Source organism: Chiloscyllium plagiosum, unplaced genomic scaffold, assembly GCF_037043375.1.
Source record: "Chiloscyllium plagiosum isolate Xiang-an unplaced genomic scaffold, Cpla_swu_hap1 HiC_scaffold_1, whole genome shotgun sequence".
Classification (NCBI taxonomy): Eukaryota; Metazoa; Chordata; class Chondrichthyes; order Orectolobiformes; family Hemiscylliidae; genus Chiloscyllium; species Chiloscyllium plagiosum.
This window is the reverse complement of record NW_028270139.1, coordinates 14,609,482-14,623,056: the sequence shown is the minus strand read 5'-3', so window position 1 is coordinate 14,623,056 and position 13,575 is coordinate 14,609,482. Positions and strand designations below refer to the sequence as shown.

Here is a 13,575-nt window from a genome sequence, read left to right as displayed (position 1 = left end):
GAAGTGTCAGTTGGCCAGAATGATTCCTGGTTAATTGATGAGATTATAGGAACTAGTATTGTATTTGCTGGAATTTAGAGCTTTGAGGGTGAATAGATTAAAGTTTTCAAAATATTCTAGGAAAAATATACAGTTAACAAAAATAAACTATTTCTACTGGTTGTGAAACCTAAGGCAAGAGAACAGTCTAAATATTATAGCCAGAACTTTCAGGAAGTCTGCAGATCTCTCCTGCAAAATATAATTGATGCAAGGTCAATTACAAATTTCATTTCTGAGACTGATAAGATTGGAGTTAACCAAAGGTATTAATAGATCTGGGGTAACAAGAGATATGGTCATTATCTCAACAACTGGAAAATGGGATTGAGGGGCGAATTTGCCTAGTTTCTTTTTCCTCTGCTCAGACTTTGAAACTGGTTGAAAAATATATCAAATATAGGAGAATGTTAAATCAACTATCACATCACTGAATTCCATGATTATTACAATTAATATATATCAGTGGTGGTAAAATTGCATTCCATGACAGTACAAATTTCAGAGTATGATTGTGCATGAACATACAATTTCTCTCTTTAATATGTGGACATTTTCTTATAGAAATAATGAATTGTAGAAGGTAACTGAAACCTTCTGACTGCCTTGCACACTTTATCATAAAGTAATATTAAATCGGATGACAATGATAAAATGTTGAAAGATTAGGAGACATACAAATGCACAGCTCAGACAAATTACTGTAATAGAACTGGAAGAAAAAAAAAATAATCTAATCTAGACTGAAGATTAGAATTTTTCTTCACAGCTACAAAATAGCGGTTATGTGAAATAGCCTATCAAATACAGTTAATGCCAATTTATTAGCTCCTTCATCGAAAGCATACTACGTCTGATTAAGTTCAAAGGCATAAAATTACAGACATAGATGATTCAATATTCAGACAGCACAGAAAGATCCTCTGTGCAATATCTTCTCAAAATAAAATCATACCCTGGAGCTTCATGAAAAGTCTGGAACAAAATCTCCACATTTTTACCCATTTACAAGTGTACGAAGATTTATTTGCTTGCTTCAGTGATTAAATAAATTGATTAGTAAAGTGCAATAAATTAGCAGTGAAGATCAAAACTGGGAATTTGCTTTGCTTTCTAAACAAAAACTGAATTCTTCCTCATGAATACTTGACAACTCTATCGGCTGTTTATGTGAAGTCTGCCAATGAGTTGAAGAGAGATTAAATGGAATGTTTCCTAACTAACCAACGATTATGGTTAACATTATTTCTTGGAACCACTGCACTAACAATGGCTTAAATAATTAGACTAGACTCTACAACTATGCCAGCATACCACAGTTTAGAAAGTTCAAACAAGTTACCAGTAAGTATGTTGCAATGGCGACATCCTCATACACAAATTTTTCAGGATTCGTTACCTCAGGCCAAATCTAATTAAAATTGAATAAAAGCAGAATAAGTAAAGGAGCTTAAATACACGATAATGCAAAGCAGCTTTTAATTGTTTGACAGATCCATGGAATTTCATCTGGGGATGTAATCGACATAAAGAAAATAATCTGGTTCAGGTTTCAATTAACTACTGCTCACTCTAGGTAGAGGTGACTAATACCGGATTCATGAAGTCACAGATGTCTGTGCACCCTAGTTGCTGTATGCCATGTATGAACACTCATGGAAGGGCACAATTGGCAGATACCATCATCAAGCTGATTTAAATGGACACAGGGTTTGTTTGTGGGCAGGCTATCTTTTGTGTGAACGGATTTTTGAATTCATGTTCAACACTGCAGATAATCCAGCATAAAGTAGTTATAGACACAACATGCACAAGTTCAAAATGTCACTAATTTTAGTTTTATTTGTGTATGGATTTGTGGTATCTGGGTAGATATCGTGTGGAAATTTCAGACAAACACAGAGGAACCTCGATTATCTGAAGGGCACGGACGTGGAGTATTTCGTTCGGTTAATCAATAGCTGGATAATTGAATGCCGGATAACATAGTTAGCCAAGCACCAGGACCTTGCGATCTTGTTCAGATAATCTGAAACTCAGTTAATCAAATGCCGGATAATGAAGGCTCCTCTGTAAGTTAAATCCAAGTACGTTCCTAATCTCAAGAAAACTAAACCATGCAGAACTACTTAAAATGATTTACATTTTAATATGTCGTCCCACACTTAATAAACTGTAACAGTGACTGTGCTTCAGAAATAATTAATTAGCTGAGGATCTTTACAACATCCAATGGTTAAACTAATGTAACTGCTTTCCTTCTATGATTAGCAATACTGAAAATCAGAGGGATGGATAAAGAAATTCATACTTGTTTCACTCAAATCAGCAACCCTGTAGCATACTCTTGCCACAAGTGCGGAAGATCTGGCAATTAGACTAGGGCTTGATCTCTATTATTGTCACAGTGTACTGCTCAAGGTGAACCTCCATCAGTTCTATATACTTTAGTTTGCATTAGAAAGGTTGTGACTGAAGGGAAGAGGCTCTCAGATTGAAAGATTGCTTATTTTCTGTTTGGGAATTTCAGAGAAGGCCTGTACATCCAATAGAATGGCCACTTACTAAGCAGGAGAAATAACTGGATTCAACTTTGAATTTGCCTCCGATCCCTGGAGATTTTTAAATTGGGTTTGTTGGATCCCTTTCAAAGAGCTATAACCAACCACATTTTTGGTTTGGAGGTCAGGGTGGTGAGAATTCCCCATCACTGGAAGTTTCAATCGTTACTTACAAATGCCCAGTCCATGTTTATATATCATTTTGGCAAACCTTCTTATACGAAACTCTGCTTTTAGGAGTTTTTTCAAAAAACAGAGCATAGGGAAGGCCATCATAGTATCAATCTATTATTGAGTAACAGCCACAATACCTCCCACACATAATCTGTAATTTTGGCCAAAACGATTGAGAAATGTTGACAACAGAAAATAAGGCACCATTGTATTCTCGTCAGATCTTATCAAAACATTACAGAGTGCCAGGAAACTAGGTACAGTCTGTTCCTGCACCTCAAAGTCAACATATATCTGGTACAAGTGAAAAAGAAACAGGGTTTTAAAAATAAATAGAATTTAAATTAAAAGAGAGTTGGATATTTTTGGAATTTAGTTCTCAGAATTGTACCTTGACCATGTCTTTGTATTTTGCTTTAAGACGATGGTAACATTCACTGTATTTTTCCACAGAAATGAGAGAAAGGGTGCTCTTAAAATTATTCTTCTTGTTCTCACTTGACCATTTCACAATCTTTGTGAGCAACACATCCGAGAGCCATGCTAGCTTGGGATACACAATTCCATCTGCATTCCATTTCTCAGGGCACAAGATCGAAACAGAAATAAACCTTTAGGAAAGGGAATGAAACAGTTAAACACCACAGACATGTTGATAGGTGTAGCAATGGCTATATTAGAACCAGTTTATCACAATCATGTTATACAAATAAAATAGGTTTGCCAATTATTTCATGAGAAAAGAATGGGGAATTGGGAAGGTTTACCATCTGCATGCCATAATTTGGTTGATGTTGGCTTTTACTAAAGATACCAATGATAATTTTGGAATGCTCATACAACTCTACCACTTTGTTCCGTGATTCATCGGTTCCAGTTAGTAATCAAATATTTTAATAAGTACAAAACACAGGAGCTTTATTAGAAAAAAAAACTTATAAAAATAGCAACCAATTTTTTTTCTGAAAATATCTAGGATATTTCCCACAGGGGAGAAAGACATGGAAGATCTTGAATGTGGGGGAAATAGATGGTAATATCTTGAAAAATGCCCATATTACAAAGGTGGTGGTGCAGGATGTCTTAAAACACATAAAAGGTGGATACACTCCCAGGACCTGATCAGATGTACCTGACAACTCTGTGCGAAGTTAGGGAAGTGATTGCTGGGCCACTTGCTAAGATATTTGGACCATGGATGATCACAGGTGAGATGCCAAAAGACTAAAGGTTGGTTAACACGGTGCCACTGTTTAAGAAATGTGATAAGGAAAAGCCAGTGAACTATAGACAGGTGAGCCCAACATTTGTGGTGGGCAAGTTGTTGGAAAGAATCCTGAGGAACAGAATTTACATAGAACAGTACAGCACAGAACAGGCCCTTCAGCCCACGATGTTGTGCCGACCACTGATCCTCATGTATGCACCCTCAAATTTCTGCGACCATATGCATGTCCAGTAGTCTCTTAAATGTCCCCAATGACCTTGCTTCCATAACTGCTGCTGGCAACACATTCCATGCTCTCACAACTCCCTGTGTAAAGAACCCACCTCTGACATCTTCTCTATACTTTCCTCCAACCAGCTTAAAACCATGACCCCTCGTGTTAGTCATTTCTGCCCTGGGAAATAGTCTCTGGCTATCGACTCTATCTATGTCTCTCATTATCTTGTATACCTCAATTAGGTCCCCTCTCCTCCTCCTTTTCTCCAATGAAAAATGTCCGAGCTCAGTCAACCTCTTCTCATAAGATAAGCCCTCCAGTCCAGGCAGCATCCTGGTAAACCTCCTCTGAACCCTCTCTAAAGCATCCACATCTTTCCTATAATAGGGCGACCAGAACTGGACGCAGTATTCCAAGTGCGGTCTAACCAAAGTTTTATAGAGCTGCAACAAGATCTCACGACTCTTAAACTGAATCCCCCTGTTAATGAAAGCCAAAACACCATATGCTTTCTTAACAACCCTGTCCACGGGTGGTCATTTTAAGGGATCTATGTACCTGCACACCAAGATCCCTCTGTTCCCCCACACTACCAAGAATCATATCCTTAATCCTGTACTCAGCTTTCAAATTCGACCTTCCAAAATGCATCACCTCGCATTTATCCAGGTTGAACTCCATCTGCCACCTCTCAGCCCATCTCTGCATCCTACAACAGTCCTCTATACGGTCAACGACACCTTCAACCTTTGTGTCATCTGCAAACTTGCTGTTCCATCCTTCAATCCCCTCATCCAAGTCATTAATAAAAATTACAAACAGTAGAGGCCCAAGGACAGAGCCCTGTGGAACACCACTCACCACAGACTTCCAGGCAGAATATTTTCCTTCTACTACCACTCGCTGTCTTCTGTTGGCCAGCCAATTCTGTATCCAGACAGCTAAGCTCCCCTGAATCCCATTCCGCCTGACCTTCTGAATGAGCCTACCATGAGGAACCTTATCAAATGCCTTGCTGAAGTCCATATACACCACATCCACAGCTCGACCCTCATCAACCTTTCTAGTCACATCCTCAAAGAAATCAATAAGGTTTGTGAGGCATGACCTGCCCCTCACAAAGCCGTGTTGACTGCATTTAATCAAGCCATGCTCTTCCAAATGGTCATAAATCCTATCCCTCAGAATCCTTTCTCACACCTTGCAGACGACAAACGTGAGACTTACTGGTCTGTAATTGCCGGGGATTTCCCTATTTCTTTTCTTGAAGAGAGGAATTACATATGCCTCTCTCCAGTCCTCAGGTACGACTCCAGTGGAGAATGAGGATGCAAAGATCTTCGCAAGTGGAGAAGCAATTGCATTTCTCGTTTCCCAAAGCAGCCGAGGACAAATTTGGTCCGGGCCTGGCGACTTGTCAATCTTAATGTTTGACAAAATTTCAGCACATCAGCTTCCTCTATCTCTATCTATTCCAGCATGCACACCTGCTCTTTAAAGGTTTCATTCACTACAAAGTTTGTTTCTTTTGTAAAGACAGAAGCAAAAAACTCATTTAGGGCTTCCCCTACCCCCTCAGACTCCACACACAAATTCCCTATGCTATCCCTGATCGGCCCTACACTTTCTTTGACCATTCTCTTATTTCTCACATAAGTGTAAAATGCCTTTGTGTTCTCCCTAATCCGTTCTCCCAAGCCTTTCTCGTGCCCTCTCCTGGCTCTCCTTAGACCATTTTTGAGCTCCTTCCTCACCTGCCTGTAATCCTCTAGAGCTGAGCTTGACCCTAGCTTCCTCCACCTGATGTAAGCTACCTTTCTCCTTTTGATGAGAAGCTCCACCGCTCTCGTCATCCAAGGTTCCTTTATCTTACCACTTCTTGTCTGTCTCAGAAGGACATATTTATTCATCACTTGCAACAACTGTTCCTTAAACAGTCTCCACATGTCTATAGTGCCTTTACCATGGAACAATTGCTCCCAATCCATGCTTCCTAACTCATGTCTAATCACATCATAGTTTCCTCTTCCCCAATTAAATATCCTCCCATTTTGCCTAATCCTATGTAGAATGTGAGGCAGTTGTGGTCACTATCACCAAAATGCTCTCCCACCAGAAGATCTGATATCTGGCCCGGCTTGTTTCCGAGCACCAAGTCTAGAATGGCCTCTCCCCTCGTCGGCCTGTCAACGTACTGAGTGAGGAAACCTTCCTGAACACACCTTACAAAAACAGCTCCATTCAAATCTTCTGCTCGAAGGGAGGGTCCAATCAATATTTGGAAAGTTAAAGTCACCCATTACAACAAGCCTACCACGTCCACACTTTTCCAAAATCTGCTGACCTATGCTTCCTTCCATCTCCCTGCTGCTATTGGGGGGCCTGCAGTAAATCCCTAAAGAGGTGACTGCTCCCTTGCTGTTCCTAATTTCCACCCATACTGACTCGGTAGGCAGATCTTCCTCGACAATGGAAGCTTCTGTAGCTGTGATACCCTTTCTGATTAGTAGTGCTATACCCCTTCCTCTTTTTTCCCCCCTCCCTATTCTTTTTAAATGCTCTAAACCCTGGAACATCCAGCAACCATTCCTGCCCCTGAGAAACCCATGTCTCTGTTATGGCCACAACATCAAAGCACCAGGTACTGATCCATGCTCTAAGTTCATCGCTTTTATTCCTGATACTCCTTGCGTTAAAGCAAACACACTTTAACTGATCCCTTGGTTCCTTCCCAGGAAAATCCTTCCCACTAGCTGGTCTACCCCTTTCTATTGCCTCATCTGCATCAACTCTTACCTCCGGTATACAGTTCAGGTTCCCACCCTCCTGCCATATTAGTTTAAACCCTCTCGAACTACTCGAGCAAACCTTCCACCCAGGACATTGGTCCCCTTCCAGTTCAGATGCAACCCGTCCTTCTTGTACAGGATTCCCCAGAAGGCATCCCAATTATCTACATATCTGAAGCCCTCTCTCCTATATCAGTTGCGCAGCCACGTGTTAAGCTGCGCCCACACCCTGTTCCTTGCCTCGCTAACTCGTGGCACCGGTAGTAAACTAGAGAACACTATTCTGTTCGTCCTGCTTTGCAGCTTCCATCCTAACTCCCTGAAATCACTTTTTATATACTCGATCCCTTTCCTGGCTATATCATTAGTGCCAATATGTAACACGATTTCTGGCTGTTCGCCCTCCCCTTTTAGAACCTTATACACCCGATTGGAGACGTCCCGGACCCTGGCGCCAGGAAGGCAACATACCTTCCGGGTATGTATTTGGAAAGGCAAGGACTGACTAAGGACAGTCATCATGGTTTTGGTGTGTGGGAAATCATGTGTCACTAACTTAATTGAGTTTTCTGAAGATGTAACAATGAGGATTGATGACAGCAGAGTAGTGGGCGTGATCATGTGGACTTTGGCAAGACGTTCAACAAGGCTCCTCATGGTAATTTGGTTAGCAAGGTTAGATTTCAGAGTACAGGAAGAAAAAAACAGCCATTTGGATACAGAACTAGCTCAAAAAGGTAGGAGACACAGGGTGTCGGTTGAGGGTTGCTTTTCAGACTGAAGGCCTGCGACCAGTGGTGTGCCACAAAGATCAGTGCTAGATCCACTGGTTTCCGTAATTTTATATAAATGACTTGCATATGAACACAGGAGATATAGCTAGTAAGTTTGCAGATGACACCAAAACTGGAGGTGAGGTAGGCAGCGAAGAAGGTTACCTTGGAGAACAATGGGATCTTGATCAGATGGACCAATGAGCATGAAGAAAGTGTAACAGGTATGCAGAATACCAAATAAAGACACAATGTCAGCTGAAAGTATCAATGAATAACTAGATGGTGTACACCATCCCAATTTAAACAACATAGCTAAACTTGTAAATGATTCAACGTGACTGCTAAAAAGAATATCAACCTTTCTGCTATCATTTTACACGGATGAAAGTTCACAAAAGGCTATAGATAAGAATTAGTAATCTGACTTCAGGAAGAATGACAATGATTTACAAACTCTTTCTAAAATGGCATTTTCATGATTATCTTTTTTAAAAAAAGACTCAACATTTGTTTAATTATCAATTCTGCAGCACAGATACAGCTGGCTGGCTAAGGGTCAGTATGTGGATGTACCCACTAGAGAAGATGCAAAACTTGACCTACTCTTGGGAAATAAGGCAGCGCAGGTGACTGAGGTGTCAGTGGGGCAGCGACCATAATTCTATTAGAGTTAAAATAGTGATGGAAAAGGATAGACCAGATCTAAAAGTTGAAGTTCTAAATTGGAGAAAGGCCAATTTAGATGGTATTACGCAAGAACTTTCAAAAGCTGATTGGCCTCAGATATTTGCAGGCAAAGGGACGGCTGGTAAACGGAAAGCCTTCAGGCATGAGATAACGAGAGTCTAGGGAAACTATATTCCTGTTAGGGTGAAAGGAAAGGCTGGTAGGTATAGGGAGTGCTGGATGACGAAAGAAATTGAGGGTTTGATTAAGAAAAGGAAGGAAGCATATTTCAGGTATAGACAGGATAGATCGAGTGAATCCTTAGAAGAGTACAAAGGCAGTGGGAGTATACTTAAGAAAGAAATCAGGAGGGCAAAAAGGGGACATGAGATAGCTTTGGCAAATAAGAGTTAAGGAGAATCCAAAGAGTTTTTACAAATACATTAAGGACAAAAGGGTAACTATGGAGAGAATAAGGCCCCTCAAAGATCATCAAGGCGACCTTTGTGTGGAGCCGCAGGAGATAGGGCAGATGCTAAACGATTATCTTGCATCAGTGTTAACTGTGGAAAAGGACATGGAAGATCTTGAATGTAGGGAAAGAGATAGTGACACCTTGAAAAATATCCATATTACAGAGGAGGAAGTGCTGGATGTCTTGAAACGCATAAAAGTGGATAAATCCCCAGGACCTGATTAAGTATATCCTACAATTCTGTGGGAAACTAGGGAAATGATTGCTGGACCTTTTACTGAGATATTTATATCATCGATAGTCACAGGTGAGGTGCCAGAAGACTGGAGGTCGGCTAACGTGATGCCACTGTTAAAGAAGGGTGGTAAGGACAAGCCAAGGAACTATACACCAGGGAGCCTAATGTCAGTGGTGGGCAAGTTGTTGGAGGGAATCCTGAGGGACAGGATTGACATGTATTTGGAAAGACAAGGACTGATTAGGGATAATCAACATGGTTTTATGCATGGAAAATCATGTCTCACAAACTTGATTGAGTTTTTTGAAGAAGCAACAAAGAGGATTGATGAAGGTAGAGTGGTAGATGTGATCTATATTGACTTCAGTAAGGTGTTGGACAAGGTTCCCTACGGGAGACTAGTGAGCAAGGTTAGAACTCGCGGAATACAGGGAGAATTTGCCATTTGGATACAGAACTGGCTCAAAGGTAGAAGACAGAGGGTGGTGGTGGAGGTTTGTTTTTCAGACTGGAGGCCTGTGACCAGTGGAGTGCCATAAGATTTGGTCTGGGTCCACTACTTTTCATCATTTACGTAAGTTAATTTGGATGTGAGATTGAGGTATAGTTTGTAAGTTTGCTGATGACACCAAAAGTGGAGGTGTCGTTGACAAAGAAGGTCACCTCAGATTACAATGGGATCTTGACCAGATTGGCCAATGGGCTGAGGAGTGGCAGATGGAGTTTAATTCAGATAAATGTGAGGTGCTGCATTTTGGGAAAGCAAATCTTAGCAGAACTTATACACTTAATAGCAAAGTCCTATGGAGTGTTGCTGAACAAAGAGACCTTGGAGTGCAGGTTCATAGCAACTTGAAAGTGGAGTTGTAGGTAGATAGGATAGTGAAGGAGGAGTTTGGTATGCTTTCCTTTATTGGTCAGAGTATTGAGTACATTGGGAGGTCATGTTGTAACTGTACAGGACATTAGTTAGGCCACTGTTGGAATATTGTGTGCAATGCTGATCTCCTTCATATCGAAAAGATATTGTGAAACTTGAAAGGGTTCAGAAAGATTTACAAGGATATTGCCAGGGTTGGAGGATTTGAGCTATAGGGAGAGGTTGAATATATTAGTGCTGTTTTCCCTGGAGTGTCGGATGCTGAGGTTTATGAAATCATGAGAGACATGTCTAGGATAAATAGACAAAGTATTTTTCTGGGGGTGGAGAGGTCCAAGACTAGTGGGCATAGGTTTAGGGTGAGAGGGGAAAGATATAAAAGAGACCTAAGGGGCAACTTTTTACGCAGAGGGGGTACGTGTATGGAACGAGCTGCAAAAGGAAGTGGTGGAGGCTAGTACAATTGCAACATTTAAAAGGCATCTGGATGGGTATATGAATAGGAAGGGGTTGAAGGGATATGGGCCAGGTGCTAGCAGGTGGTAATAGATTGGGTTGGGATATCTTCTCGGCATAGACGGGTTGGACCGAAGGGTCTGTTTCTGTGCTATACATCTCTATGACTCACCAGAATAACTCATCTCCTTTATCTTGTCGAAGTTTAAAGCTGTAAATATTGTTCTTCTTGCAAGTGTACATTTCTGAATTATGCCGTTCTAATGGTATAAATGTTGCTGTGTTGTTTTCGAAATCTGCAGAGTAGAAGCATTAACAATTTGGATGTTTTTATGCTGAACAGAGAACACAGCTCCTCATCTTTCAACATTGCAATTTATTTACATAAATCATCATGTCTTGTCTTTGTTGAGAGGCATAGAATACAAAAGCAAAGAAATTACGTTCATGTTTTCCGAAACATTGGCTATGCTGCGGTGTTCAATCTTGGCCAAATGAATTATGCCAAGGTCCCGAGAAGAGATTTATTTTAAAAATCTTCAGTTACACACTGGGACCAGAGAAACTGGGATTCTTCTTGGTAATCCATAGGCCAAGGAGAGATAGAAATATTCAAAATCATGAACTGCTTTTATAAAGTAGAAATTAAGCTATATCCAGTGGTAGGAGTACAGGAGAATATAATACAGTTCTAAGATAATTGGGGAGAAAAGCCAAGCAGTTTAAGAGAGGACAAGCAGTTTACACAGCATGATCTGCAATATACTGTTTGAACGGATGGTAGGAAATTTAATAACAACTTTTGAGATGCATCACTAAAAATGGGAGAAAATTTACATGAATGTACAGAAAGTCCAAAGATGTGCAACTAAATGGACAGTTCTTTTCAAAAGGCAACAGCATCCTTCAGTGCTGTCTTGATTTCTGATTCTATGCCAAAGAATATGAAATTTTGTGCACAAAATGCATTAAATACTCAAGATCAATTCACCTAAATCAGCTGCATCACACAAAGCTGCCATATTATTGCAACCATGCTTGATCAGTGATTTTGTAAAATTATGATCAGATTATTTAGTACAACACGAAACATCATTTTACTGGTGTTTAAATAATATTTTAATAAAATGAGTGATATCTGTATTGTAGGTTCTTCGTTTGAATGCCTTATCATAAGCCACACTGAAATTTGACAAGCATTTGAAATAACAGTTGATTGGATTTGCTGTGCCCAATGTAGAGGAACATCAGTTGAGAGAACTGATATTTCAATTTTTCAAATTTAAGAAGAAATCTACAGTGACAATTTGGCACGTTTCTGGGCTCCCCATCCATGAGGTTGATTGAAGCAGAAGCAGAATGGTTGCAGCCTGAGACAGAGACATGTACAGATAAAACCTGTGCTGTGCAGTTAGTCACACATGCTTGCTGCAACTTATTCCAGAGCCTAGATTAGAGTGATGCTGGAAAAGCACAGCAGGTCAGATAGCATAGAGTACAATAGGTGATTGGGGGTGGGGATGGAAGGGGTAGGTCAGAGAGGAGTGTGGCAGAAGGTAGCAAAGAGTACAATGGGTGAATGGGGGTGGGGATGAGGGTGATGAGGTTGATAATGGGGTGGGTGATGAGGGTGGGTGGATAGGTGGAAAGGAAGATAGGCAGGTAGGTCATGAGGGCGGTGCTAAGCTGGAAGGCTGGAGCTGGGGTGAGGTGGGGGAAGGGGAAAATGAGGAAACTGGTGAAATCCACGTAGATGCCATGGGGTTGAAATGTTCTGAGGTGGAAAATGAGGTGTTCTTCCTCCAGGCGTCGGGTGGTGAGGGAACAGCGGTGGAGGAGGCCCAGGACCTGCATGTCATCGTCAGAGTGGGAGGGGGTGTTGAAATGTTGGGCCACACGGCGGTGGGGTTGATTGGTGCTCTCATCCCCATTCACCTATTGAAATCTATGCTACTTTCTCCCCACTCCACCCCCTCTCATTTATCTCTCCACTCTGCAGACACTCTGCCTCTATTCCTAATGAAGGACTTTTGCCCAAAACGTCAATTTTCCTGCTCCTCGGATGCTGCCTGACCTGCTGTGCTTTTCCAGCACCACTCTAATCTAGACTCTGGTTTCCAGCATCTGCAGTCCTTGCTTTTACCTAGCAACTTATTCCAGCTCAGCAAGAAAGCAGCTCGTTCTAAACCACACTCAACCAGTGTTGCAGATGCTTAAGGCAATTTTCATGTACCTAGATTAGGATATGATTGGTCTGCTGTGTAACTCAGGATTGAAATCAAAATGTAATTTACAAAAGGCGAACTCTGACTTATGTACAAAAGTGATTGCAACTGCCTGTGTCAGGCTCTCCGGGCAAAGGCAGTCTTTGACCCTGCTAGTTGAGTCTCCTTACATACAGGTAACAAAAGGAGCTGTGTGAAGTGTTTTAGCTTGAGGCTGATCACTTCTTCAACAGGCCCCTTCCTGCCCGAACTGGTTCTCTGAAGGAGCCAATTATCTTGAGCCACTTAGACTCATGAATTAGGAGCAGAAATTATGAATAATTAGGGATTATGAATTTAGTCATCTTCTTATAGTCCTGTATCTTTTCTTTTATCACGCAATAATCAAATTCCTCTTCACTGCCTCAATTGAATCTACCCCCATCATATCTCAGGCAGTGTATTTCAGATCCTAATCATTCTGTAAAAATGCTTCTCTTAACGTAGTCATTTTTTGAAATACAAATTATATAGGAATGCAGGACTTCGAGACAGCAATAGATCATTTGACCCTTCAAATCTTGAAATGATTTAATGGTTTCAGCTTCACTTTCCTGTCTGCATCCCAAAATCCTGGACTTGCTCATTTGTCCAAAATCTATCACTCAACTTCCACAAATTATAGAGAGGAAATTCCACATTCCAACAATCCTTTTTGAGAAAACATGTGCCCAAGCTTTAGTCTCCCTCATATACCTTTAGGAATCCACCATACCTAATCCCTCAAGATCTTCTAAGTTTCAATAGGATCACCTCACATTCTTCTAAGCTCCAATAGGTATAGGCCTAACCGACTCAACCATTCTTCACAA

At 40.9% G+C, this 13,575-nt stretch overlaps 1 protein-coding gene across 2 annotated transcripts in view; it reads right to left on the bottom strand.

Annotated features, from left to right (window-relative positions):
• The window catches only part of trmt44 (tRNA methyltransferase 44 homolog), a 70,199-nt gene that overhangs the window by 47,494 nt on the left and 9,130 nt on the right, over positions 1–13,575 (bottom strand). For both annotated transcript variants that reach the window (XM_043698693.2, XM_043698686.2), the window contains exons 2-4: positions 10,672–10,795; positions 3,166–3,385; positions 1,382–1,450 (exon numbers count right to left, since the gene is read on the bottom strand). In XM_043698693.2, the coding sequence (XP_043554628.2) occupies positions 1,382–1,450; positions 3,166–3,385; positions 10,672–10,795 (413 nt within the window). The remainder of the gene's footprint in view (positions 1–1,381; positions 1,451–3,165; positions 3,386–10,671; positions 10,796–13,575) is intronic.